The sequence below is a fragment of the Anopheles funestus genome, chromosome 3RL, assembly GCF_943734845.2.
Source record: "Anopheles funestus chromosome 3RL, idAnoFuneDA-416_04, whole genome shotgun sequence".
Lineage (NCBI taxonomy): Eukaryota > Metazoa > Arthropoda > Insecta > Diptera > Culicidae > Anopheles > Anopheles funestus.
Window position 1 is genome coordinate 43,918,289 of NC_064599.1, and position 26,497 is coordinate 43,944,785.

Below are 26,497 nucleotides of genomic sequence, written 5' to 3' on the forward strand. Positions count from 1 at the left end.
GACGGTGGATCGACAGAAAATCTGTATTCGCTCTGCAGCAGAGGGCCATTTGGTCAAAGCCTGCTCTGCAGCTGTGAAGTGTAACGTATGCGGTGTTCCACATCGTGTCGGCCATAGCAGTTGTGTTCGTCCTGTGTTGCGATGTTCCCTCTAAAAGTCCTTCAGCTCAACGTGGACCATTGCCGGGCAGGACAGGACCAGGCGTTGCAAGCGGCACGAGAACATCGTGCTGATGTCTTGATCCTGTCCGACATGTACAGTCCACCGGAAAATAACGGAAGATGGGTGTTCGAAGCTTCGCAGCAGCAGTCCATCGCACAGCAAAGCAGAATTTGGAGAAGGCGATTCGAGGCAGCAAGCATCAGCAGTTCCGGGAGTTAACTAACATCGCCGAGGACAATGAGTTTGGTGTCGGGTACAGTGTGGTAATGACTCGGCTGCGTGGCAGCCGCATGCCTTATGAGATCGATCGCGTCCAGTTGGAGCGAATAGTATCCGATCTGTTTCCTGTTAACCCTTTGGTCTCATGGCCGGATGTAGGCAGTGTAGCTCCGGGAGAGCAATCCGTTGATGACGTGACTCCTGGGGAGTGACTGGCCATTGTCGCCGACATGAACTTGAAGAAGGCTCCTGGTCTGGACGCGGGACTCCGAACGCTGCGGTGAGGGCTGCGATCAGGAGTTACTCGGAGGTCTTCTGCCGCTTGTATCAGGACTGTCTATCCCGCGGCACGTTCCCGTCTCTGTGGAAGAGGCAGCGTCTGGTACTGCTGCCAAAGCCTAGTAAACCTCCAGGTGAGTGCTTCTCATATCGGCCGTTATGTATGCTCGACGCATTGGATAAGGTGTTAGAGCGCCTCATGCTGAATCGCCTCAATCAACATCTGGAGGACCCCGACTCACCGCAGCTGTCTTGTGCACAGTACGGTTTTCGTCGTGGCCCGACCCTGTGGAACGTGATGTACGATGAGGTTCTCAGCGTTGAGCTATCGCTCGGGGTTGAAATCATTGGCTATGGTGATGATTTGGTCCTTCTCGCCCCGGGCACAACGACTGCAGCAGCTGCAACTACAGCGGAGGAAGCCGAGTCAGCGGCGGACAGGTGGTCGCGTGAGCATCAGTTAGAGCTGGCACACGCGAAGACGGAGATGACGGTCATATCCAGTCTTAAACGGCCTCCAACACTGCGGCTTTGGAAGGGATTGACCAACACTGTCGGCGGCGTGGTAGTGCCGCATTCGCGCTCCCTCAAATATTTGGGGATGCGGTTGCATGACCACCTTTCATGGATGCCTCATGTGACAGCGATCACGAAGAAGGCGATGCTTCGCCTAATGCCGAACCACCGGGGCCCCAAAACGTCGAAGTCCCGTCTGCTTGCGCCAGTCTCGGACTCCGATCGCATGTTGGCGATTCGCGCGGCCCGAACGATCCGGACTGTTAAGTATAAGATTGCGGTGCTGTTGGGCGAACCGGTGCCAATCTGCAGAGCGATTGAAGAGGACACTCGGGTCCACAGTCGTCGTGGGACGGGATCCAGCGGAGACATCCAAAGAGAGGAGCGGCAACGGATCATCGTCGAGTGGCAGTCGACGTGGGATGCGGATGCCGCCGCCGAGAGTGCCAGCAAATATGTCAGATGGACGCACCGCAAGATCCTGGATGTTGGATCGTGACAATCGCGGGAACACAGAGAGGTGACATTTTACCTGTCACAGGTACTTTCCGGTCAAAGTACATCAGAAGACAGAAGAACATACACAAGGACAGACACAGACGAACAAAACATCAGATGACCCACAAACCAAAGACACCACACAAACATTTGTTTGTTTGTCAATTTGTCAGACGTTTGTCGTTTGTCAGACAAACAGACTACAATCACACGAAACACCCTAAATAGACACCTCAACGACCACGGACACACCCTTGACCCCGACAAACGATGAGTCAAAAACACTACGAGAGAAACACACAAACACAAAAACAGACAAAAAGACCAACAAACGCAAACCAAACAAACGCAAGACAACGGACAACAGACAGGACCAGGACAAGACTCAAGAACCAGCAGCCTAATGGACAAAGGTTCTAAGCAAGCAGGCAAAGCGACGGGCGCAGAGGAAGCAGCGGAAGCAGGAAGCAGCGGCTTGACGCGAAACAACTACAGCAGCAACCAAAAACACCGAAGCAGCGCGCATATCGCGTCCCGGATGCGTTGGAGTTGGAAACAACGAGCGACACGACACAGGACGAGATGATGCGAATCTTAAAGGAAAAGCTGGGGTAGGATCATCCGAAAGTGGAGCGTGTACGGATGAATTTCCAGGGAAAAAATTCTTCTGGAATTGTCCTGCAAGAGCCACGCCGAGACGGTCGAGATGTGGCGAAAAGTGTGCGAAGCATTGGAGGGCAAGGCGAAAGCCCGACCACGGACCCCCACAATTCGCCTCACCTGCATGAACGTCCCACAAAGCTGCACCAACGAGGAGATCGCCATGGATCTAAGCGCAGCCCTGGCCGTCACGATCTACACTGACCAGATCACCACCGAAAAATCAAATTACAGAACGCTGGTCGCTTTCTTCGGATGCCCGGAGGTGGCAGTAACGGATGATGTGTTGCTTCAGCAACATATTGTTGGATTCAGCCAGTGCTGCCGGTTCAAAAAGGTTGAGGTAAAGCGCCAATGCTATCGGTGCTACGAGTTTGGCCGTGGGAAGGATCTGTCAAGCAGATGTCATCGAAGGACCGGAAATCACCAAGGAACGGAAGTGCCTCGTCTGCAAGGGCCCGGAAGCAATCGGGCATTCGTTGGGACAGCGCAACTGCCGGCATGTAAGAGGAGGGGTAAGCAACCGGCCTCGTGATGGCATGCTGATGCAGACTGCTCGGAAGGAAGGCTACGACATAATGTTGATCTCCGATCCATACCATTCCTATTCCAGAGAACAACGGAAACTGGGTCGCGGATCCAACAGGCAGAGTTGCAGCAGTATCAACAGGAAGATACCCCATCCAACACATCATCGAGAATCGGTGGGATTGCTTCGTCGTGGTCAAAATGCGTGGTATCGTTTTCTGCTCCATTTATCTACCCCCCGTTGGGCCCGATTTGTGTATGGAGGATTATCGTCGCAAATGGACCGAAATTGCGTCGGTGATTCCGCGGAATCCGGACACCGTGACCGGTGGGGATGTCAACGCCTGGTCAGGAGCGTGGGGAATGGAACGCAGACATAACGATGGAGAACGAGTGCATAGGGGAGCAGTGGTAATGGATGCTATGGCATCGCTTGAGCTGGTCTTGTTGAATCGGGACAACCGGCCAACCTGGAGCAGTAACAGTGGTCGTAGTTCCATTGTCGATGTTCCTTTTTGCAGCTCGTCTCTTCTGGGGAACAACTGCTGGCGAGTCTGCGACGAAAATCCGAGCGACCACAACACCGTCAAGTTTTCGGTCGGGAGGACGACGGCACGGCACAACCTGGAACACAGCGCACAGCAGGCATCGGAGAGCAGATGGGCGGCCCGGTATTTCAACAAGGACTTGTTCGTTGAAATTATGGGGTCACTGGACATCCAAACAGTGGCGGATCAAGCTTGTCGGAGGCCCTAAGCGGAATGGTAATTGATGTCCCGAAAGTATGGTCGCACTGTCGATAAACTGAATTTTGAAAAAAAAAACTTACCGGAGAGTTAACTGTTTTCAAAAGTTCTGACCAGGGGGAGGCCCTACTGCATCTGCTCGGGGCCCCTACAAGAACGCAGACGAAAGCGTGGGGAGGGGGGAGGGGTGCTCAGGGAAATACCGCTAGCCACACACACTCGCAAACCTGTGCATATGGTCCAACTTTGTGGAACGTAATGTACGACGGAGTTCTGCGCCTCAAACTACCTCCAGGAGCGGAGTTGACTGGTTTCGCCGATGATATCGCTTTAACGGTCCTTGGCGAATCTATAGAGGAGATCGAGTTCCTCGCCTCCGACTCTGTAAGTAGAGTAGAGTCATGGATGCGAAGCGTTAAACTAGGCATTGCGCATAACAAGACGGAGTTCCTGTTGATCAGCAGTCATAAGGTGATTAAAACAGCGCGCTTTCGCGTGGGCACGGAGCTCATTGCATCCGTAAGGCAACTGAAGTACCTGGGAGTGGTCATCGACGATCGTCTTACCTTCCGGAAGCATCTCGAGTACGCCTGCAGCAATGCCACCAAGGCTGCAAATACGTTGATGTCGATCATGCCAAACACTGGTGGTCCCAAGAGTAGTAGCAGACGACTTCTCGCCGATGTAGCTACTACACGCCTGAGATACAATGCCGGAAACTGGGCGCATATTCTGGCGGTTAAGGCGAATCAGCGTGTTGTAAATAGGGTGTACCGGTTGCTAGCGCTGAGAGTGATCTGCGCCTATAGGACAACTTCGTACCCGGCGGCATGTGTGGTGGCTAATATGATGCCTATTTGCATCATCTTGGCAGAAGACTGTGAGTGTTCCGGAGGTAGCGGCATTATCGGAGCGAGAATGTCCAGGTCCTCCGCTAGGACTATATCCAGGGCGAAGTGGCAGGCAGAATGGGAGTTCTCCACCAAAGGACGTTGGACACATGCACTAATCCCGAACTTAGCGGTATGGATTGATAGGAAGCATGGAGAAGTGAATTTCTTTAGACCGTAGATGAAACAGCCGAACACGTGCTCTTCCACTGCCCCAGATTTGTCGACGAACGGCATGAAGCCAGTGAAAAGTGTGGTTCAACAATCAACAAAGGCAACCTGGTCGAGCTAATGATCGAGGACTGCAGAAAGTGGGATGCCGTGGCATTAGCTATGCGATTGATCGTCACAAAACTTCAACACGCCTGGAGGGTGGACCAAAGACTTGGCCGAGTATGAAGGGAGTTACGTGTGATGTGTTTTGCTTCATGTGCTTTATGTGTCAGTGTGTGTTTGAGTGTCGGTGATTACTTGTGGATACTGCAAGTCTTGAACTGAACCCTGAATGTTCGTCTCGTTCCGGTGAATAGTCTATGGTGTTAAGTTAAGGTGTGGACTAAGTCCATTGTAGAGCCCCACCCGTGAAGTTATACCGCGAGGTGATCCCGTGGGTGGTGGCAGCAACACTACGTGGCCAAGGAGAGTTTTTTTACTGGGTAAAAATCCCATGTCACCGTTGGTGGTGTCTAAGAAGATTTTATCTCTCCTTGAAAAAAAAAAAAAAATATGGTTTTTAAGGAAAAACAACCTTACGACAATGCAATTTTTCCATCCAGGTTCGGCGGTGGTTTGGCGCACAAAGGCGGTGATGAGGTTGTAAATTTGTAGACTCTCTCGCTTAATCCTACAGAGCAGCCAGGGACCCTTTTAAACCGAGAACGAGCGTTTTCCAAGGAATGATGTGAGCAGCCGAAGCCCCAACATTAGGGTTGACGGACGAGGACACGAAACGGGATCCGGTTACCGAGGGATCCGGTGAGCTGGTAAGCATTGCAAAATCGCTCAATCCACAGCGTGCCCTTGGAGACGACAACATTCCGAACGTGGCCTTTAGGAGAACGTTCCAGCACTACATCGATTCCGGCCACTTCCCTGTCGATTGGAAGAGGCAACGGCTAGTGCTGTTCTCCAAGGCCGGAAAACCACCCGGGAAATCATCGTCGTACCGGCCAATCTGCCTGCTGAGTGTTCTGGTAATAGTATTGGAACGACTCATACAGCGCAGACTCACGGAGCATCTGGACGCAACGAGCGGTCTCGCTGATGCCCAATACGCATTCCGCATTCATCAACAGGGTGATTGCCAACGGGAAGGTTGCGCTCGACAAGAAGCACAAAGACGATCGACTGTGTGCGATGGTGACAATCAATGTGTAAAACGCGTTCAACACGGCCAACTGGACAGCGATCGGAGCAGCTCTGGAGCGAAGGAATACGCCTCCGTACCTCCAGGTGTTGCTGCGGAACTACTTTACGAATCGCACGCTCTACTACGAGACGGATGAAGGAATGGTTTCGCTACCAGTATCGGCAGACGTTCCTCAGGGTTCGGTTCTAGGGCCAACACTGTGGAATGTTATGTACAACGACCTTCTTCGTCCGGAGCTGTTGGGTACGCGTGCGGACATTATAGGGTTTGCTGATGATGTGGCGTTCACCCTTATAGGGAGGGACCCGCAGGAAATCAGCAACCTTGCTACGAGAAACCTGGAGAAGATCGAGCGTTGGATGGATGGAGTGGGTTTGAAGTTGGCCCGTCAAAAGACCGCCTACATGATCTTCTGCACTCATTACAACCCGCAAATTGGTCAACTACGTGCGGGGGACACACGATCGTATCCACGGAATCGCTCAAGTACCTGAGGGTCGAGGTTTGCCGCAGCACCACGGCCGGCATTTGGAGAAGGTTTACAACAAGGTATCACGTATCATGAATGCCTCGACCGCTCTGATGCCGAATAAGTGTGGCCCAAAAAGCAGCAGAAGGAGATCCTTGGTTAATATTGGGAATAGCATTGTCCGTTACGCGGCACCAACCACAGTACAGAGGACGCATCGCACAGGAGTTCTTCGAGTAGCCAGTGCTTTTCAAATGCCGCTTGCGTGGTCGCAAGTACTACATCGTTAGTCCTTCTACTAGAGGAGGATATCCGCGACCACGACGAAAAGGTAGCGAAGGGAAGTCCAGGACCAGACGAAAGCGGCAAAGGGAAGAGACCATGGGACGCCGGAAACAACAATGGACAGTCGGAGCGGTGCAGCTGAGATCGCCGAGGATGAAGACGAGGAGATTTATCCCGGACATTATGTCCTGGGTAAATCGCAAGCACGGAGAAATTGATTTTTATCTCTCTCAACTCTTTACAGGGCATGGGTTTGTCCGGATTTACTTCGTCGAAAAAGGCATCCTAGACGGCTCGCCAAATTGCCCTGTGTGTGAACATGAAGTGGAAGATTTCGACCACGTAATGTTCCAATGTCCACAGTTTGCTCGAACCAAACACGAGATGCAGCAGCAGAGCCACACCTGCTTGACGATGGACAATATGGCAGCGGAAATGTGTGCCAACAGCAAGACTTGGGGAGCAGTCCGGACCGCCGCAAGGACCATCTTCAGAAACCTCCAAGTGAGATGGAATGAGGAAAGTCCACCTACAAACAGACGGAGATGACAACAACGACGGCGGAACACGGAACAAACGGGACAGCAACAGCTACCGCCGTGACCGCACCAAAGGATGACAACAACGGAAATAGCAGGAGCTAACACCCTACCGGAAGTAGCGGCTACGGACGGGCGGATTTGAGCAGCAGCAGCAGAAGGAAGGCACGAAGCAGCAGCAGCAGCAGAGACAACTAGGACGGATGACGCAGTAGCAGCCTTGAAAAGCAGCAGCGCGTCAACAGGATGGGTGCATCCCCCAAACGTTCCTGCATGGAGTACTACGCGCATCAGCGCTTCAGTAGGTTTCGGATCAGGTCGAGGAGTGGTTAAGTAAGGGTCTCATCGGCTGCCGGGAAAATAAAAAAAAAGAAAATTTCCGGTCATGGATTTATCCGGCGCTGCTCACGGCGGTTACGCGAATGCCTGCTGGACGGAAATCGGGAAGCGTCCTCAGCTAGCAATGACAGCAGCACTAGTAGCACTGTACAGCGAGTTGAGGCCGTGGCCTGACTTCTTCAGAGCTAGCGAAAAGGCTACATCGGGGCGTTGATCCTGTCGGTACGCTGATCTGTTGGAAGCTGAAAGATGCAGAGAGTGGAAGCTCTGTTCCTACTGATAGAGGAATATAATTTGTAAGAATTCTGATTTGCCCAGACTGGGGCTTATTTTTATTTTCTTATAATGTTTATAATAGCATACTGTTGCGATTTGCCTTAGCTGCCCACATAAAAACAAAAAACACACTCGCGGGACATCGTTGTGGGGAGAGAGGTGAGGAATTTTTCTTTGTTAATTCCAACAAAACGCAGACAATAAACTATTCCGCTCCACAAAAAAGGCTAGCGCGTATCTCAACATCATTGTTGTTACGCATATTTCATCATCAACAAGTGCGTCTGAGTCACGAATGATCATCTCTAGAACTAGGTAGAGCTTGGTGATGGTTGTGAGAGTTTGTATGTATGTATTTATCTGTCTTGTTGGAGTATGGTGCCATATCTTTTGTATGTTCCGCTATCACTTCACAACCGTTCGCGATACCAACTTTAATTGAAGGTCGCTTGAATAATAACCTTAAAGAAGTATTAATGATTTAACGCAAACAATTGTTTGATCACTGAACAATAAAACACAAAATCAATATGAGATTGATAGAGTAATATTAATTATGATACAAAGAAGAAAACGAATAGGACTGTCATGGGGCGATATGAATGAGGGAAACCATCATTCCTTTCGCGAGAGATATCCAGCTCAATGCTTCTATAAAACAATCAACGTTCGCGAAAGAGCTACGTAACATACGTTACTTGAATGAAATGAATTTTTCAATTGCTCAACCACCACAACTATTTGTGGTAGAATACTAAAAAAAGAAGAAAAAATCTGTTGCGATTAAAAAATGTATCCTTTCATGCTGTTTATCCAGAACAATGAACCCGCTAAAGCTTTTGTTGATATACGATTGCCATAGTAACCAAACAGTAAAGTGACGCATGCTTGTCGGGGCGCGTGTTAATGTGCATATTTTTTCCGCAGCAAAGATACGCGTGGGATAGTTCCGGCAAGACGATATTGTGATTAAAAATAAGTAACAATTTAAAAAAAAATGTAAATGAATTCACAATTCAAAAGCGGTACGGTAAACTAAAAGTTAATGGTTGATTAGTGAAACTTTATGCTTTGAAGACACGTGCTGCTGCTGCATATGGATAGAAAATTATACGCAACATAGTGATGGAACACTCGCGCCAGCAGATAGATTACACTGGGTGTGGAAATGTGGAGAGCAGTGGCCTCCCATTAACTAACCAGCGGTCGAAAGGTGCAGGCCGCTTAGTACGTAAAACTAGTGCTGAAATAGTGAGTGAAGCTAAAAGCATGCTAGCTGGAGGTAATGAGAGTTCTAAAGATGTAGTGTAGTTTACTTTTTCAATTTGTTCCGGTATCGTGTTTTTCTTAAATATCTGTGAAAATGTTTACAATTTCTTTACGGTACAGGAGGTACCCGGTTGGTGTCAGCTCGCCGACCAATAACACCACGTGAACCGAGGAGGCAACTATACGGTCGGCTTGCTCCGCCGGGACGACCACCGAGTGCAATAAATTTGAAGTATTTACAGCAGGGAACCCATGCATTACCCTCGCTAGAACCGATACAACCGAATGGTTCTGCAGCGTCAATCTCCACACGGTCGGAATCCGTTGAGGGAATAAGTAGCATAGGGTGTGACGGTGGTGGACATAGTACAGCTGTGCTTGTAGGCAGAGAAAAGCTTCCGGCCCTCGTCAGTATTCAGCAAAAGTTTTCTGGATCATTAGAAAACGGTAAGTATTACAATTTAAAACGTTCATGTACGGAACAGCTTTCATCTAAAATGTCGTGCAGCTGGTTCACTTATATAGTTGAAAATAGTGATAAATGCAAGAATGTGTACAACAGTTTCATTACATCATTTTAAACTGTGCTAGTAAATAACAGTGACTTCAAAATGGACATCGATTGGCCTCTTTTGGCTTCAACCTTACCAGAGCGTGTGCACATGTCACTGCGAATGGTGCATTGTAATGCGATGCGGCCTAATCGATGAATATCAAATGTGAATGTAAAAATAGTACTGCCTCTAATGCAAATCGTGTTTGCGTTAAAACATAATACATTGTACTTCATTTCATATTGATTCATGCGGGCAAACTAAAACACATAAAACGTTCTCATTGTTTTGCATATTATGACTATGGATATTGTTCGATATTGAAGTACGGGCTAATGGAAGTGAGTACACAGCGTCTGAATAAAAAAATCATTTCAATATCCGTAAATCACCTACCATATGAATCTGCTGTGAGTCATTGACGGCCAGTGAACAGATAGACCCGCATAGGAGCTTTCCGGTGCATTTAAATCTTGTTGTTTTTTCTGGCTTCATCCCACATTCATCCCACAAGATTCAGGCAGTGCGACTTGCCCAACGACGAAACTTATTCCCTTCTTTCTTCCCGCAAAGTTTCGGTCAGTTCGGCTTGCCCAAAGACCAACCTTATCCCTTCTTCTTCCCATTCCTGGATTACGCCGTACTCTACAGATATAAACGATTGGTTCCATAGCTACAGAATGGTTATATATGCTTGAAAGCATATTTGAAATATGTTCCAAAATAAGATCCAAATAATCTATCTTTTTTATAAAAGCAATTACTCTCTAAAAGCAAAATACTCTCAATAACAGTCTTACGGAGCGACTCCTTGGTGTATGTGTTAAACGGCGCCAGTTCCACACGACAGGGCCGGATACCAAACCCCATCCGGACCGCACTGTGAATATAAGTCATTCAGAAATGACCTTAAGTGACCATAGAGGTCGTTAAGCCAAGAAGGAGGGAGGACCTGTCTCACGCAATGGTTACATAATCCATCTATCTTAATTTTAGTGGTTAACTGTTCTTGTCAACCGTGACCGTCTCTGTCCTTGTAGACGGTATAAAAGAGGCGATTGGACGGGTACTTTATTAGCTGGATTGATATTTTAATAGGTCATCGCACACATCTTTGTAGTGGCCAGAAGTCTTTATCTCGGAGCTTTGATGTTATTACTGGAGCTTTAAACATCTATCCGTCATGATACGTATTGCGAGTGGTCTCGCAATAAAAATATGATAATATGACAATTGCCGAGCAGATGACGTTTATCCAGGTTATTTTAATAAGTGTTGCACAAACTTGACCGGGTATAAAATATAACTCATTATATTGTACAGTTTTATCCTGTTAACTGTTAATAGTGGTATTGGTGGTTTTGGAATCAATCGACTGCTTGTCTATGTTCGTCATCATATCCGTCAGATCTGGTCTGACCCCCACGTGATAGCTTTGGTGCAATGTGTTTTAAAGACTGTGGGCCTGGTGGTGTAGATAGTAACGGTGGCTACACTACACTACAGGAGCGTATATCAAATCCCATCAACACAGTACACCCGTGCCTAGAACTGAATATCGTGAAAGGGGAAATGGAAAGCTCAAGGAAAGCGAAAAATGGGAGGCTAAGTTCTCTTGGTGTTCTCTTTCTCTTCTTGTTCTGCTCAGGGTTGAGCACGTCGCGAAGATATGACCAGGTATCCAATCGCTGTGCTCGACGTCTCGTGCCAAACGGATTGCTGACGAACATCCTCCTGGTGGGCATCAGTTGGACATCCTTATCACGTCAGAATGTCTGTACCGCCGAACAAAGCAGTTAGCTCTCGACATCTCGTGCCAAACGGGTTGCTGACGAACATCTTCCTGGTGGGGCATTAGTTTGACATCCTCATCACGTCAGAATGCCGAACAACACAGTTACCTCGTGGTTCATTCTCCTTCTCTAAACGCCTCTACTTGCCTCAAACCCCGGTGAGGTTCGAATAATTCCGACAGCTGCATGGTGTTCCATAGTTCTGTGCGATCTATGGTATGGTAGTCTGTTTTATTGGCAATGAAGAATTGGTGCTCAGGGATGTACATAGTACTCCCGGTACTTTTGAAGTATCTATCTTGGAGTAAAGATTTGGTCGATCGTCGATTTGCCTCCAACAAATACAGCTTGGTAGCTTCCGACAAAATGTGTGGAAAGTGACCCCACTCTGCAGAAGATTATTTGGGACAGAATCTTACAGGCAGCAGTGAAGACTGTAATGGCTTGGAAGATAGCAGAATCTACGCTGTCTCCCTTTTTATACACTGAGTGATGGCACTGATGAGTTCGTCTAAGAATGACGGGGCACTTCGTCATCATCATGCTGGCTTTCGTAGTATTGCTCTCCCCTGCTTTCTGCACCTGGTTCGGTATCTCCTGCATCTTCTCCACTCACGTGTTTGTCGCATTTCCACCTGTCGATCATCTCTCGCTCGTCCAACAGGATATCTCCCTCTACGCGACATGAGAATTTCAGCCGCCTGGAATAGCTCCTGCGTCAATTGCTCAACCGACTCATCGAAGCGGCGCTTCTTGTCCTGGAAGAGTCGGCTCTGATGCTTTTTCAGTCGTCTATAGTTGTTGGAGCATAAAGGTACGCGCTGCGGTTTTCAGGAATAGCGCTCACCGGCACACATCAATAAACCATTAATTCCTCTGGTTATCGATCGTTCCCATCGTTCGATCGGCCGCGCTGCTGATAGCTTGCTCCATTCTCCATCTCCTTGAGAGATTTGTCACGTTTCTGTACGCCGTAGACGTATTGGGTCGGAGCAGGGTACGGAGAGCACTATATTATCCTTAGAGAGGCTTCGGAACCATATCCATATTTGTGCGGTATTACTACATAGAAGGAGCATCTGGTAGTGTTACTTGATGTTTCGGGTGGCAAAGTCTTCGTAGTGAGAATTGATTTCAGATACCAGATCATCAGTCGTAGATACAGATCAGTCGTAGATACAGATCAATGCAAAGTTTCTATACCCGAACATTTACATACTAGAACGAACGCCAAGAGCTCTCCGGTCAGCACTTATGAGATCAGTTCACCGTTTAGTTATGCCAACCGCCATTGGTCATAGTGGATCAATGCAAAATAAACCTCCCTCATTTTAATTTGTCGACGATGTGACCATCTTTAGTTTTGAGGCATCAACTACCATTTCGCTTAGAGCCTCCAAGGAGCTTGGTCCGCCACTCTAAAAATATTCCTTCAGTAAACCAATTCCAATGACACTTCGTTATGTACTAATTGTTAGTGAAAATTTATATTATCTTGCTTAGTTACCGACTATGATATCCAGGACGGCAAATCATTAAAGCAGTTGAAGAAATCAGTGGAATCTTCACAAACACATAGCACAGTAAATAGTATTGTGAAGAATCATCCCTTGAAAAGGCGTCAGGTACAATCGTTTGATGAAAAATTACCGACAGCTATTTCAATCACCGTACCATCCGATCGTAAGGTAAGTGTGCTAAAATAGCTTTTACATGAATCCAAAAATTCTAAATCCAATTTCGGTATTTATTCTTTGCACTGTCCATAGAATGCGCTTGAAGATCAAACGAAGCTGCTCAGAAGAAGTAATGATTTGCTTCTGCAATCATCAACGGAATCTTTGCTGGAGATGTTGAAAGCATATTCAGGATTAAAAGAATGCGATGAAAGTACAGTGGCACATTTAAGTGCGGTATGTAAATCCTTTTCATGTTTTAGTTCGCATGGTTCGTATATACGTGACGCTGACTTATTTCACAGATATTACACGAGCTACACGTAAGAGTGAAGGATTCTAAGGGCAGCTGGCGTGGTGCCGTATTAGGAGCATTGTATGGATTGGTCGAAGCCGCATCGTCGAAGATTTTGCTATTGGTGGCTAGCATAGTTTTGGCAGTAAGTTGTATAGTATTGTTTACTATGAAGAGTGTTTTATGCAAAAATTGTCAACAATTTGTTTCTCACTTTAGATGAATGTCACTGGAAGCAACCTAACTGGTGCATGTAAGCTTGTGTTCAAAATAGCTCGTAATGAAAATAACGATAATTTATTCGTCGACAGTGATGTGCCTGGTACGTATGCGTGTTCCAACGTGATGTGTGTGATTTTGGAATGAACAATGTTATATGCCTTTCTTTTTCCTTACAGAACTACTAGTTGATGGACTTGGACGTGCGTCGCCCATTGACGATTCAGAGGCATGCATATATGGTTACGGCGCAGTAAGATTTCTAACTGGTTCGTCAAACGGTTCCAACAATACTGCGACGATTAATGGTACCGAAGTCGGTGATAACTTACCGCAGCGATCGTTAGCTGTTCGATTGGCTAAACAAGGATTATGCCAACTGATGGTGTTACATTTGAAAATGATCAACGAAATAGCATCCACCAACCAACTGTCAGGATCACCATTGCACGCACTGTTTCAGCTCTCGGGTGCATTGCGCACATTAGCAGGAAATTGTTCTATCGTTGGTTCGCGCGTTTGTCCGCTATCTGATCAACATCACTCGGGAACAAATCATATGACGCTTAAAGAGGACGAAAATCAAGATATAGCACAAATCGAACAAGCTGTACCATTGTTAGTACGCGCCGCCGAGATGTGCATCAAAGAGCCTGAAGTGCAAGCAAACATAATTCGTACTCTGAGCGTTCTTTCGGAACGAGCAGAATGTTGCGAACGATTGGCTGTTGCCGCTTCACGTTTGGGCATATTGCTTGGATCAATCACGCAAACTTGTCAAACGGTGGAGAAAGGTTTGGCCACATGTAACCGTTTGGGATACATTCTGGGCAATGTTATGTCCCGCTGGGACACAGCGCGTATCCAATTCTACTGCTGTGATGTGTCATGTGAGGCATTATTAGCCACATTGGAATACTATGCAAACAAGAGCTTCACAATGAGGAATCAAATGGGCGACTCGATCGTGCAGGTTTTGACAAAGTTAATTCGAATTGTAGCAAACATGTGTGTGAACGGCGATGTTGGCTACGGGATGAGCAAACGGTCACCATTGGGTGAAATTCTTTTGAACATTCTATTGAAGGTGAAGGATGCTAAGGTATGTTGCAGGAGAGTTCTGAAACAGTGTATAACAAATAGATCACTGCAATTTTTGCTAATGTCTTTTTTATGCAGACAACAGAACTGGAGGAACTGCTGTTTGCAACGTTGGGTGCATTGCATAATCTATCGTACTACTATGACCCTGCCGATTCAGAAGGAACAGGACACATGCATCCTGGAAGCATCGGGGAACGTATGAAGGATATCTGCGGGATATTGTGTGTCATTCTGAACAGCGATCATAACCCTGCCCGTTCGGAAGTGGCCCGTGTGCTTGGCAACATGACTCGCAACACTACGATACGTCAAACGTTCTGCGAGGAAAATGGAATGAAGATTCTGAAGAGATGTTTAACATCAAAGCACGACGAGCTAATGGTGACGTCTTGCGGCGTTTTGGTGAACATGCTTGGCGATTGGTCGAGCAGGGTTCCATTTCGTGAAATTGATGGACCCATCATACTGAGACGTTTGCTACAGAAGGGTGTTAGTAACCGGGATTGGATTATGGCTGGAATTGCATGCCAAGCTATATGGAACTATTTGATAGATACAACAGACATCTTGACAACTTTGGGACAAACGGAAATTGACTTAATTTGTGGTGACTTAGCTGAAGGGTTAGGTAAGCAAGATACACATGTTTCACAACAAATTATGTTACATGAAACAAATCATTCCGCATTTGTTTGTAATAAATGTGCCATTATCCATTACAGATGAGGAAAGTTTGTTCGAAGGAAAGGAACCGGACAACTTTTGGGAAGATTTTGCACCGGTCGCAACAGATTTACTGGAACGTTTGCAAATGTGTATGTCGAACGGCAACTCTCCTTGTGTGTCGTCGGATGAAGAAATCTAAGGCAGATGATTTGCTTCGTAAACAAGCAGTGCAATTGGAAACCAAAACGTATATAATGTCTACATTTATTACATTTCTTTGAATAAATTATTCTGTAGTTACGAATTATTATTACCAATTATTTCTACAAACGTAGAACAGAAAAGCCCGATGTACTATTTTAGTAATAGCATATTCATGGTTATACTCATAGCTTCTCCACTGGAAACGTCGTAAGACGAAGTTACAGTTTTTTTCTCGAAGAAAGAAAAACGTTTAAAAAAGCGTCTATAAAGATTTACTCCAAAGAAGTCAATAGTTCTCCATTTTTTTTACTTACACTTTTTAGCAATAGTCGGTATAAACCAAAATACATGGATGAAACGTGCGTGAACATTGAGAGTACATTAACATAAATGGGTCTGTTGATACGACGAAAAGCTTTCATATTTCTATCCATATTAGGTAGTACTGTTTTGACACGATAATTTGCCTAACCTGGTCGTCTAATATCTATGATGTTTTCAAAAATTATTCAGGCGATACACTTGTTTGTGTTTCGTTAACATGTACATTCTTTCTTATTAGCGTAACTTTATTTAATTTTCCTGCACTTTTCTATTGTAATATCCATATCATTATTCGTTCGGCCAACTTCAAGTCTACCTTGTTTACGATATTAAGGACCTGGTTATGTTCCTTGACGATTACCTCACTTCCGGTCGCTAAATTAACTCCGTTGTAAGCAAGACCCACAAAAGCCTTTAAATTTTTAAACAAGTGACCAGTGATTTTGCTGACCCTGCATGCTTCGAAACTCTTTCTTACTCTCTGGCTCTCTGGAGCTCAGTGTTCTGTTCCCCTTTGTCTAAAATCTTCAATAGTCGTACCGAGTGAGAGCAAATGTTTTTTAAGCTTGCTATATGAAGCTATATGATTTTTGGTAATCTTGCCTCTGGCAAGCGTCTTTACAATTACATGTCGTTTGAATTCCATAATGCAGTCTCTCAGTCTACCTTCTCCATGCTCTCGTCTGTCCCTTCTTTTTGACCAATCCGCCTCCTTAGTATATGCAGCTTTGCCGCATATCACTAAATGTAGTTTTAATTTATGTAGTTTTTGGACCATATAAAATCATGGCATATTTAGTGATCACCGGTTGATAGTTTTGAATTTCCTAATGTGATAATTTCCCGAAATTGTCATCTGCTTCTTTAAATTGTATTAAAATTACCAAATAAGTGGCAATTGCTCCGCAATACTGAAAAATGAAATATAATTTGCTTTAAGGCTGTTTGTGAAGAAACATACACATATGGGAAACAAACCGAAGTAATAATTCGTCTGTCTATTGTGCATAGGCCACATGCAGTAAAAGAAAAATTACTTGCTACTAGCTGTTGCCAAAACATGTTGATCTGTAGAGAGAATAAAGCAAAATGTTTAAACACGCAAAACAGGAATGTAACACGATAATGTAAGTTGAAGTATTAACATACACTTTCAATCAGTTCGACATCCTTGCATGACCTTCTCAAATTACTTATGATAGTAATGGTACGATTTGACTGAAATGGTTGAATTATGGACATAATCGTTTTCTCCTAATGTTTGTAATACGCACCTCGACGTTCGTTATGTGACAAGGTTCAATTGTAAGCAGAAATCGAAAAATATGTATAAACAGCCATAGTGCCTGGATCCATGCGAAAACTGCATCCTGAAGGAAACAATAAAAACAAAAAATGAATCTCTAATACGAGCATAAATCTTGCAAAAAAACAACCTTGTCTCCAACCAACTCCACCATTAAAAAGTAAGATGTAGCCACCAGATGCAACAGACAGGAGCCTAGTACGGCCAGCAAAGCAATTCCAAACGTCCTTATGGATAAACAATGCAAGTAATAAGTGATCGGGATATCGGTAGCAAATGATCAAGCCATAGTGCTTACTTTGAGACGAGAACTATGCAATATGAAAGAGAAGCATGTATTTCGGCCAGATCTTCTATTATTTTCTTCGATGTAGGGTTCCGTTTTCTTTGAAATCCTAAGGACACATTAAATTATATTTTTTCACATACCAATACTACGCAATATACGACTTGCATCAAATACTTACCATGTGTCACGTTGGCAACACATTTTCTTATATCAATATCGATTGAAACATTTTTCTCCGGATCTAGATTGATGGACGAGATGGATGAAATTTCGATGTGGGGCGTCCTGTAAACTGTTAAGAAATGGTGGCCATAAATGTGTAGGCAATGCAGTAAAAGTGGCAGAAATAGGATCAGGATATTACATTCGGGAAACATTTCATACAGCGCCACATTCAAATGGCGGTATCGGTTCCCAATCCCTAGTGCTGCTTGAGCAAACAGTACATGGAACATCATCAGTATGTAGTACAGACAGTAAAATGGAAAGTAACCTAGCACGTTTGCACCTATACTTGAAAAGAAACAGCTTAAGTTAGCAGTTATCCATCCATATTAGAAAGAAATAAGAGACTTACTTGAATTGCTGTTTTCTTTCTTTATTTTGTCAGCAATTCGATACCAAACCCATATATCCAGAGCTAGGTGTGAAATGTTAGCAAAACATGATTGCATATTTACTGTGAAGTCAGCATCTTGCAAAAATAATCTTACAAAGTGCTCCAGTGATGATGAAACAGACTAGACCCAGCATGAGAATTCCTTTCCGCCTTTGCCTTAGGCTCCGGTTACACTCTTTCACATACAAAGATAGTATCTCATCAGCCTCGAGGAATAGTTTGAAGCACGTTGGCAAAGTAATCAAAAATAGTGATTAACTTTTTAATCAACAATGAAAGAATTATTATCAATGACATTCACCTTACCTCGATCAGGCGTCGGTTAAGCTCACGCACAAAATGCAGTCCCCATATTCCACTAAGTGTACCACAAATGCAAGCAGAGACGACTACCGATACGTCCAAAATAGTAACGACCTTCGATGTTGCCGTTTTCATTCTAAGAACGAAGCTTTTTAACATTTTTATTGTTTTATAGATTATGGGACAACACACACACACACATAAAAAGTGACGCTTACCGTATTGGCTTTTTGGAAGTAACGTCGAAAAATATTCCTTTGTATGTGAGGCCAGCTTACGGATTGAGTTCAATTGCAATGAAAAGCAAAGTTATGTGGAGAATTGTATTATTAAAGTAGCTCTGCGTAGCTCACGAATAATGTGAGTGTTCTACCTAAACAAAACACAAGGCACACACTGTAAATGATCAGTAACACGTTCCGCTTGATTTCCACTATTTGGCCATTAGACATACGTTTAACTACGTAAGGAGCAAGACCAAATATACGACTAACGTAAAATACTACTTTAGTTGGTTCCGATATCTCCATGATCACGAAAACTCCAAGTGGGAACTGAAAATCGGAGTCGTTCTTCCGTACACTATGATACGTTGTAAATCTGAGAGAGCCCCTTTTATAGGTTTGCAGTTGAGTCAAGAGTAGTGTACATGTTGTTGATTATTTTTCCCAACCTGTTCTTTCCCACAAACCGGCGTGTTCAGGTTTTAAATCAAACTGTTTGCACTGGATTAGAGAAGGTGTAACTCGTTATCCGTTATCAGGTGGCCTAGCTCATCATAGGTGTGAAGAGTTGTGAAAGAGCTTTTAAATAATTGATCCAGCTCACCCACGTGAGGAAAAATGGAGGAAACGTTTTATCATCAGAGTCTAGAGTTTGTTATCCAGTACTGTGTATTTTTCATTTCCGGAGTTTTTCACGAGAGCAAACAAGAAATACAACATCAGCAACATACCACTGTTCAGTTTGTTCTTCTCGCAATATTTCAAATAAAGTTTAAACGACAAAACGTTGAATAAAATGCACAATTACGTTTACTAACTAGGTGCTATTGTAAAATTAAAACACATTGCTGTATTTCTATGTTTCCTGCATTGAACAGTAGTTATTCTTGAAATTGCTTTCTGCATTCGTATAATTATTGTGCTGAACAACGAAATATTGAAACTTTATATATAATATTTAATTAGGAAATTGTTACGAAATTTACTAAGTTTTTTTTTATAACACGAGCATTACTATTGGCATTGCTTAATGGATAGCTTAGCTGAAATAACTTTGAATTAAATTAAGCTAAACACCTAGGCCATACACTACCATACAATTGCAAGAGTTTTTTTAAATCATTATAAATTTTATACGACGCAGAATTTGAAAATAATTCAAAAATTGACAATTGAAAACAACACCAGCAAAATAACAAAATATTTCAAAAAGACGCACAATTATCAACATTTTGCGTACAGATACTGCTGCCAACATAGAATGTTTCAATGAGCAATGCGCATGTCATCCATCTGTCGAAGCAATACAGTACTTTTTGTACCTTTTCTGCCTTAAGCTTTCGCACTCTGCTAAACTGGGGTGTGTTTAGTATCTACTTCCTACACCAACGGAAGCACCATTATCTGTGTTATTTGCTCTATTGTTTAGTAAGATTGGTGGTGGAATCAAATCGACAAAACGTTTGCTGAATTGTGGTAGATGGATTCGCAGCCGTAGTCTTACGGTACGAAGGTGTATATCCTTGTATTGAAGCTTCCTCTTAGCCTCGCCGTACGGATGCAATCGGTATCTACAATTTGCATCACAAAGCTATAGTGAATAATTTGTGTAAAACTGTTTGCGAAATTCGGCTTTGTGAAACTATCGTCTTAGTGGACGTAATACACTAGTGAAGGAAAAATAATGTGCTGTTCAATCTAAACCCTCTATAACACCATTCGTTAAAGGTATCATATTCCAAAGGTAAGCAACATCAAATTTTAAAAACACACACAAACAGACACACACATATATTAGAAGATAGACTGGAGCATACGCCCATCAGTCGGTCGGTAATTAGCGAATGCGTAAAGTTTTGGATGAATGTATTGTTTTGATTTAAAGGTGGTGGTACATGTTTTAACGCGCTAAACCAGTCGCAAATGAATCTACAATAATGCACTTTACTTTGAATTCAATAGGCACCAACATTTTATCAAGAGGATTTTTTTCAACCTAATTTGTAGTTGTTCGCATAATTAAAATATAAAACCCTCACATCTACAAAAGTAGTACATTGTACAAGTAGTATATTGTTTTCTTTTTCTGAACTTAAAATAGTAAAAAGTAATTATTTTGTTATGTCACGGAAATCATTCCTACCGGCAATATTACGTTATTTGTTTCTTATTTTTAAGAATCAATTCTTGGAAGAGTGTGTGTAAGAGCGTGTTGTAATATAATCTCAATTGAAACTAATGTTACTATTAATAAGCCAATTTTTTCAAATATTTCAAATATTACTGTACTGCTTCGTTTATTACCAAACGAATTATTATTGTGAAATTCCATGTCTATAGCTGTAGTAGTTCTTGCGATTTGTTGACCAGAATCGATGAATGGCTTCTTTTTTTCTACCTTGCTCCCTTGTCTGCGAACTTTGCATTCTCTCTGGTCACTGATACTTTCCACGCATTGATTGCAAAGGATGAATCATTTTACAAGCCACCCTTGGCGAGTATTGATTTTGCCAACCTCATACAGCATGCCTCCATAACATGACTAAATGTGTGCATTGGTGTCTAGGCCGCGTCACCGTGTCTACGTTGCTCTAGCACTGTCAATGTCTGCCGAATTTGTTTGCATGCTTATCGTTTCCTCCTGCATAGAATCCCAGTGGAGGTTTGAGTGTATTCAGGTATTTTTCAATTATAACTACTAAAAAACTATATACGTTTCAAAACAAATCGATCAAAAATTGAAATATTGTATCATTATAAATAATCATTGTTAGAAATACACATATAATAGAAACAATTGAATTTGTAATTGTTAAAACTAAATCAAACTTCTACTTTGAAGCAATACGTTGCTGATTGGTATATCTGTTTTATATTAGCTTAGTAATACAATACATCTAGCTTGGCGGTATTCAGTTTCAGCCGATTATCTGAATCACCATCAAACAATGTCAGAGAAGTGTGCGGTGGATCGCGTTTTCGATGCAAATATCAGTAAGGGTTATTTAGCATGATTAATTTGATCGTCAGTTTAGAGTTTTTAGGTTACTGCTTAGATTACAGCAATTTTTCAATGCTTCTTCGGCTTTGTAGTTTCTTAGACAGTTTCTTAAAATTTACACAATTATTTTTTTAAACAAACTAATCAAAACTAATCACTTTCTCATATCCAGACACGAAATGGAACATCGAATTCAAATTGTAACAGCACTAAGTACGGTGTTCCTGTTGTTCAAAATCGGTGTTCCTGTTGTTGGTGAAAATGTCACCTCCATCGTACCACCAACTATGCAAAGCATCCCCGATACAGTCAACACAACGGCCGGTCTAATACATACGACTCAACAGCATCAGTATCAGGTGTATACAACCTCGACTGCACAGCTGAATACTCTACCTACGGAACAAACGGGTTCTTATACGATTGCCCAACCAAGTGCTACCGTCGTAGGGTTATACGCTACCCCGACTAGCGATATTATACCTTCACAACCGTCGCCAGTTTCGCCGCTGTACATATCAAACTCATCTGTTTCCTTTGCTCCAACAACTCAAACATCGGTACGTCCAGATTTAATCGACAGCATGCCCGTGGACGTTACGCAAATCGAGGAAAAGCAGCTTGGTCCTGGAGGACCTAACCAGGTTGAAAGTGTTGGCATACAGCGGGCCCTGTGCTGGTTGAGGGAGAAACGATTACCCGACTATAGTTGGGGGAATGATACGCACATGGTGATTCTGGCCAAAGAACTGTCCGGAGCCCGCGATCCATCGGACAATGATAACCCTATACAGGCGGTATCGGATCTGGAAAATTTGCTGTCCATCAAGCAGATGGACATTGAGGTATTGACGATGCTTGATCGGCATCATGCCACGGCCAAGCTACCTCACACGGATCACATTGCCAAGTATATCTTGGCTATGGGAGGCCTCTGTAAGGATGCGCGTCATTTTTACGGCCACGATTTGGTGGCCGCTCTGGAACATCACGAGCATGATCAGGGGCAGGAATATGAATTCGCTTTGACCGCACTTGCCATATGCAGTTCTGCAACACATGTGCGAAAGCGTCAGATACGACGTCTGTTGGATATAGCTAGCGGTGAAGTTAATGATGTCGGTATGTAACATGTTGTTTACACATATGTCGAGGATCTGGTTTGATGATTCTGATAATTATTGAATTAAGAAAGATAACCGTAATGAGAATGTCTAGCGAATTATGGATTTGTTTTTCTGTTGCAGACACGATCGCCATGGTATTACTGGCCCTGCGCTGCATCGTAACCGATCATCGACATCGTCATTTGCAGCACTTTGTCCGCCGTCCAGCTCGTGGTTTAGCCAGCTTGCAAGGACCGCAGGGTAGCTTTGGATCACTTCGAAGCACGGCGCTAGCTATGCAAGCCCTGCAAGATTTGGAACCAGATCCAGCCGGCAAATGGAATCGTACTGCCGCGTCTGAGTGGCTACTGGCAAAGCAACGTACCGACGGGGGCTGGACAGAGGAACCTTTGCAAGATGGACAGGTTAGTAAAACGAATCGAATGCTGCTAATTTTAGCACCAATCATTATTATTTCGATTTACAGGATCCTAGCATTGGCATTGGATTAACGGCCGATATTGTTCTTGCTCTCGGTTGGCGAGGATTGGGAGCGGTTCGTGCTCTTCAATGTGACCATGTGATGCGTGAATCCAACGAACCATCCGAAAATGGAGAGCCCAAGCTAGCAGCACCGGTTGGTCTCGGTATATCGCCCATAGAAGAAATGGAACCAAGAAATGTTTCATACACCTACACCCTATGGGTGGGTACGAACGAAACGGAAGAGTATTTCCTCGATTTGACTTCACCGAAAAATACTACATTTTTCCGAGCCATGAAACAAGCGGCAGAAATTGATCCAAGGTACTGATATGATACTAATTTGAACTAGAATAATATTAATTGGCGCTAATATTCCTTCCAGATTTTCCTTTGAAGCACGTGAATGGCCCAACGGACACTATGTCCATACTCTGGCTGGAATGAAGGAAGAACCGAAAAGGTATGTACTACTTTAAACGTTATTAACAGTGCCAGTGATAGAGCATTGTATATATTCTGCTTACAGCTATCACTTTTGGCTGCTTTATCGCTTACCCGAAAGACCGGATACAAAAAATCCTCCAGGAAATCAATTAATAGCTCCGCTAGGTAAGATGATTCTGGCTTTATTTTTTTAAAATAAAAATAAATCTAATTTCTTTAAGTGTTAAATAACGATTTGGCTCTTTGCAGGAGTTGATGAGCTGTTAGTAGAAGATGGAGAACATTATCTCTACTGGTACAAGAAGCTATAAATATCGTTTTGCTTCATCAACCAATACGAAAAGGATAGTAAGCAATAAGCGACCACAGCAAACTTTAACGCCGGCGATAACAACAGCAATAAAATGAAGGCAACACATTTAGAAAGAGAAGTTACGGCAGCTAGCAAGTTGCAGCACACCGGAACGGACAAATCCTGCAATATTTCTTACAGTAGAGACAAGAGGGCAGCAAGCTTTATTCATGATTAAATGTGCACAACGCTATACATCCTCATGATGAACAGTGTTTCAATTTATCTAACACAATGTACGTTTCGTTTGCCACCTCTCATTGTGCAGGTTTTAGAAGGTCGAAAAAGCGTGTGCGAACCCCGACCGAAATACAAATATGTTTAGCACGTACTGCTCCATATTTTTAGGCATTGCTATAATTGCTCAACAGTTAGATGCGTGGTTTTTTTTTGCTCAAGTTGATTGCAATTTTAGTAGAATACAAGCCAACACTACAAGGTATAGTTAAATACAAAGATAAACGCCAACGGGACGAAGAACCTGAAAAGTAACAGCTTTCTCTCCGGATACATGCATGGTACGGATGAGAAAGAGAGAGGATAAAATAAATTGTGGACCATCCGTTAATGAGTAAAGAAGAGGGAAGCTATGATAGCTACGGTATGAAGTACCATCTTGCAATAGCTAGACGGTTAGATCAAGATATAAGCGTATACAAACAATTATACAAAATATACATAAATATCTATATACAAAAACCGTAAATGAATATATACACATATACATATACAGTCATAAAATATATACATACGTACATTGCAAATGCCGAACCACCATAGAGACAAGCATAGGGCAAAGGAGGAACGTATGACCACCGTGCTTGTATGGTCTCCTACCATGTGAACGGATGAGCGCTTTTGCATTTTTTTTCAAAAAAGTTGACATAAACGCATGTTTAATAATGTGAGTTATTGCCCAAATAGCACCAGCAAGTGATGCGCTCCAAATTGACAATAATTAAAGCATAAATAAACATGGAAGCAAGGTGCAACGCGACACAAGATGTACGGATCATACTCAAAGTAAGGCGTGATTGAGAAAAGGATGTAGCTTAAGAAACAGTGATCAGACAAAAGGGAACAACGATTTGTTGCAAACCAAGTAATTGAACGAAAAAACAACGGTGTATTGAACTGCGTAAAAAATTGTTTGAACTAAGTGAACGTTTCACTGAATGCACACTAAATCGGCACAAATAGTTGGGGACAAAGTAGAAAGAAACAGTGGAAGCGCGTTCGATAGCCATCTATCATTCCATGCTCTCATTTGGATCTGCTAGCACGTAATCAACAAAATCTGTAGTGTTAACCAATGTAACTGTAGTGGCATGCTAAAGACAATATAATTTATATAATAATGGGACGCTGCTCAAATAGTGTGTGAAATGCAACTGTTTCGCATGTTAGTACATTTCCCGAATTTTTGGAAAAGGGGTAAATGGCATTAACACACTGCTCGGTTGTTGATTTTGAAATTAAACATATATTTTGCCATTTCTATATGCAAACTAATTTGAACTACTGCTTATTTGGACCTAACCTAACGCATAATATATAATATGCAGTACACCGATGAACGGAGAAAAACACATAAAGCAACAAAAGCCAAACGTAGGGTCCATCATGATACTAAAAAATGAAAAAAAAAAACAAAAAACCATCCCACAGCAACTGAAACGAAGATGTCTTTCGAGAACATGCTGTAATTTCGCGGAAGAGGAAAGGAGTAGCAGCAAGGCGTTAATGAAGCATAGCATAGCATAGCATAGTAACTAAAAAGCCACGCCACAAATGATAATGACAAACATATTAGCAATGAACTGTACACATACATATGTCCTAACATTCCTGATAACTTATTTGATTAACATTATTATTATCTATATTACAGTTAATGAACCATTGCCATACCAAGACAAACTACCACAGCATCCAATAAAAGTTGGCACCACACAATTTATACTTCAATTTGCAATTAAACCTTAATTAAGTTTGACTGTTATAGTCTCAAAAACCCCACCAATAACAATGTGAAACTATGTAAATCGTCCATCTAGAAGATTAACTAGTATCATAAAGAAAATAAAACAAAGAATATTGCCTGCCTAATAAATTTGCTTTGTTTGCCAATTTGTTTTTTTTTCAACTGATAACAAGCTACAAGCTCATATTATCTTGCGGGCCAAGATAAATCGGAAGGAAATAAAATTCAACAGTTATTTCGACTTCAAGAGGGATTCAATAACGTGTTACTTAAGTGTAAAAGAGTGTTCATACAACATATACAAATTATTCCTCAATTTTCCAAGCTAAACCACACCCAAGCTAAATAATTATCGATGTTCTCGTTCTTCCTTCGCAAGCCGAATTGAAAGAACTCGCTGGCCGGATCCGGCCTGCGCAAAACATGTTTTAAATACAAAAAAGAAACAAAACAAAGTAATTTTTTCACTTACCTATTGTTCCACTTATTTTCAACCGTTTCTTC

The 26,497-nt window shown here is 43.3% G+C and overlaps 4 protein-coding genes across 7 annotated transcripts; 3 read left to right on the forward strand and 1 right to left on the reverse strand.

Moving 5' to 3' along the window:
- The first annotated feature begins 260 nt into the window (after positions 1–260).
- Positions 261–3,760, forward strand: LOC125768720 (uncharacterized). Of its 2 annotated transcripts, none has more exons than XM_049436760.1 (2): positions 261–2,849; positions 2,948–3,760. In XM_049436760.1, exons 1-2 carry the CDS (start codon positions 2,381–2,383, stop codon positions 3,616–3,618), a joined length of 1,140 nt encoding a protein of 379 aa, XP_049292717.1. In that variant the 5' UTR covers positions 261–2,380; the 3' UTR covers positions 3,619–3,760. The 2 variants fall into 2 exon arrangements, with proteins under 2 accessions (XP_049292717.1, XP_049292718.1); XM_049436761.1 differs by having other exon boundaries at positions 576–2,849.
- A 2,836-nt stretch (positions 3,761–6,596) lies between these two features.
- LOC125768706 (armadillo repeat-containing protein 2) lies at positions 6,597–15,786 on the forward strand. The gene is made up of 9 exons (XM_049436739.1): positions 6,597–9,057; positions 9,165–9,491; positions 12,895–13,079; positions 13,161–13,304; positions 13,373–13,507; positions 13,582–13,684; positions 13,761–14,683; positions 14,761–15,313; positions 15,408–15,786. The coding sequence occupies exons 1-9, from the start codon at positions 8,901–8,903 to the stop codon at positions 15,548–15,550; spliced, it is 2,670 nt and encodes an 889-aa protein (XP_049292696.1). The 5' UTR covers positions 6,597–8,900; the 3' UTR covers positions 15,551–15,786.
- On the reverse strand, positions 15,763–18,954 carry LOC125768717 (gustatory receptor for sugar taste 43a). 3 transcript variants are annotated; one of them, XM_049436757.1, is made up of 13 exons: positions 18,770–18,952; positions 18,615–18,669; positions 18,400–18,532; positions 18,188–18,299; positions 18,052–18,114; positions 17,839–17,982; positions 17,653–17,766; positions 17,484–17,580; positions 17,316–17,412; positions 17,154–17,249; positions 17,029–17,097; positions 16,858–16,947; positions 15,763–16,790 (listed from the first exon to the last, which is right to left on the reverse strand). In XM_049436757.1, the coding sequence occupies exons 1-13, from the start codon at positions 18,924–18,926 to the stop codon at positions 16,707–16,709; spliced, it is 1,311 nt and encodes a 436-aa protein (XP_049292714.1). In that variant the 5' UTR covers positions 18,927–18,952; the 3' UTR covers positions 15,763–16,706. The 3 variants fall into 3 exon arrangements, with proteins under 3 accessions (XP_049292714.1, XP_049292713.1, XP_049292712.1); XM_049436756.1 differs by having other exon boundaries at positions 15,763–16,947; positions 18,770–18,953; XM_049436755.1 differs by having other exon boundaries at positions 15,763–16,947; positions 17,653–17,982; positions 18,770–18,954.
- An 894-nt stretch (positions 18,955–19,848) lies between these two features.
- On the forward strand, positions 19,849–26,122 carry LOC125768711 (uncharacterized protein CG3556). Its single transcript, XM_049436748.1, has 7 exons — positions 19,849–20,364; positions 21,794–22,743; positions 22,869–23,152; positions 23,215–23,534; positions 23,596–23,673; positions 23,740–23,822; positions 23,907–26,122. Exons 2-7 carry the CDS (start codon positions 21,801–21,803, stop codon positions 23,966–23,968), a joined length of 1,770 nt encoding a protein of 589 aa, XP_049292705.1. The 5' UTR covers positions 19,849–20,364; positions 21,794–21,800; the 3' UTR covers positions 23,969–26,122.
- Positions 26,123–26,497: the final 375 nt, after the last annotated feature.

Coding starts and splice junctions, on each gene's coding strand:
- LOC125768711 (XM_049436748.1), top strand. CDS start 21,801: ATGGAACATCGAATTCAAATTGTAACAGCACTAAGTACGGTGTTCCTG. Junction 23,535..23,595: donor GCGGCAGAAATTGATCCAAG/GTACTGATATGA, acceptor TATTCCTTCCAG/ATTTTCCTTTGAAGCACGTG. Junction 23,674..23,739: donor ATGAAGGAAGAACCGAAAAG/GTATGTACTACT, acceptor TTCTGCTTACAG/CTATCACTTTTGGCTGCTTT.
- LOC125768720 (XM_049436760.1), top strand. CDS start 2,381: ATGTGGCGAAAAGTGTGCGAAGCATTGGAGGGCAAGGCGAAAGCCCGA. Junction 2,850..2,947: donor GCCGGCATGTAAGAGGAGGG/GTAAGCAACCGG, acceptor TTCCTATTCCAG/AGAACAACGGAAACTGGGTC.
- LOC125768706 (XM_049436739.1), top strand. CDS start 8,901: ATGGAACACTCGCGCCAGCAGATAGATTACACTGGGTGTGGAAATGTG. Junction 13,080..13,160: donor CCGTACCATCCGATCGTAAG/GTAAGTGTGCTA, acceptor CACTGTCCATAG/AATGCGCTTGAAGATCAAAC. Junction 13,508..13,581: donor TGGCTAGCATAGTTTTGGCA/GTAAGTTGTATA, acceptor TTCTCACTTTAG/ATGAATGTCACTGGAAGCAA.
- LOC125768717 (XM_049436755.1), bottom strand. CDS start 18,926: ATGGAGATATCGGAACCAACTAAAGTAGTATTTTACGTTAGTCGTATA. Junction 17,413..17,483: donor TGCATAGTTCTCGTCTCAAA/GTAAGCACTATG, acceptor TTTATCCATAAG/GACGTTTGGAATTGCTTTGC. Junction 16,948..17,028: donor ATGTCGAACTGATTGAAAGT/GTATGTTAATAC, acceptor TTCTCTCTACAG/ATCAACATGTTTTGGCAACA.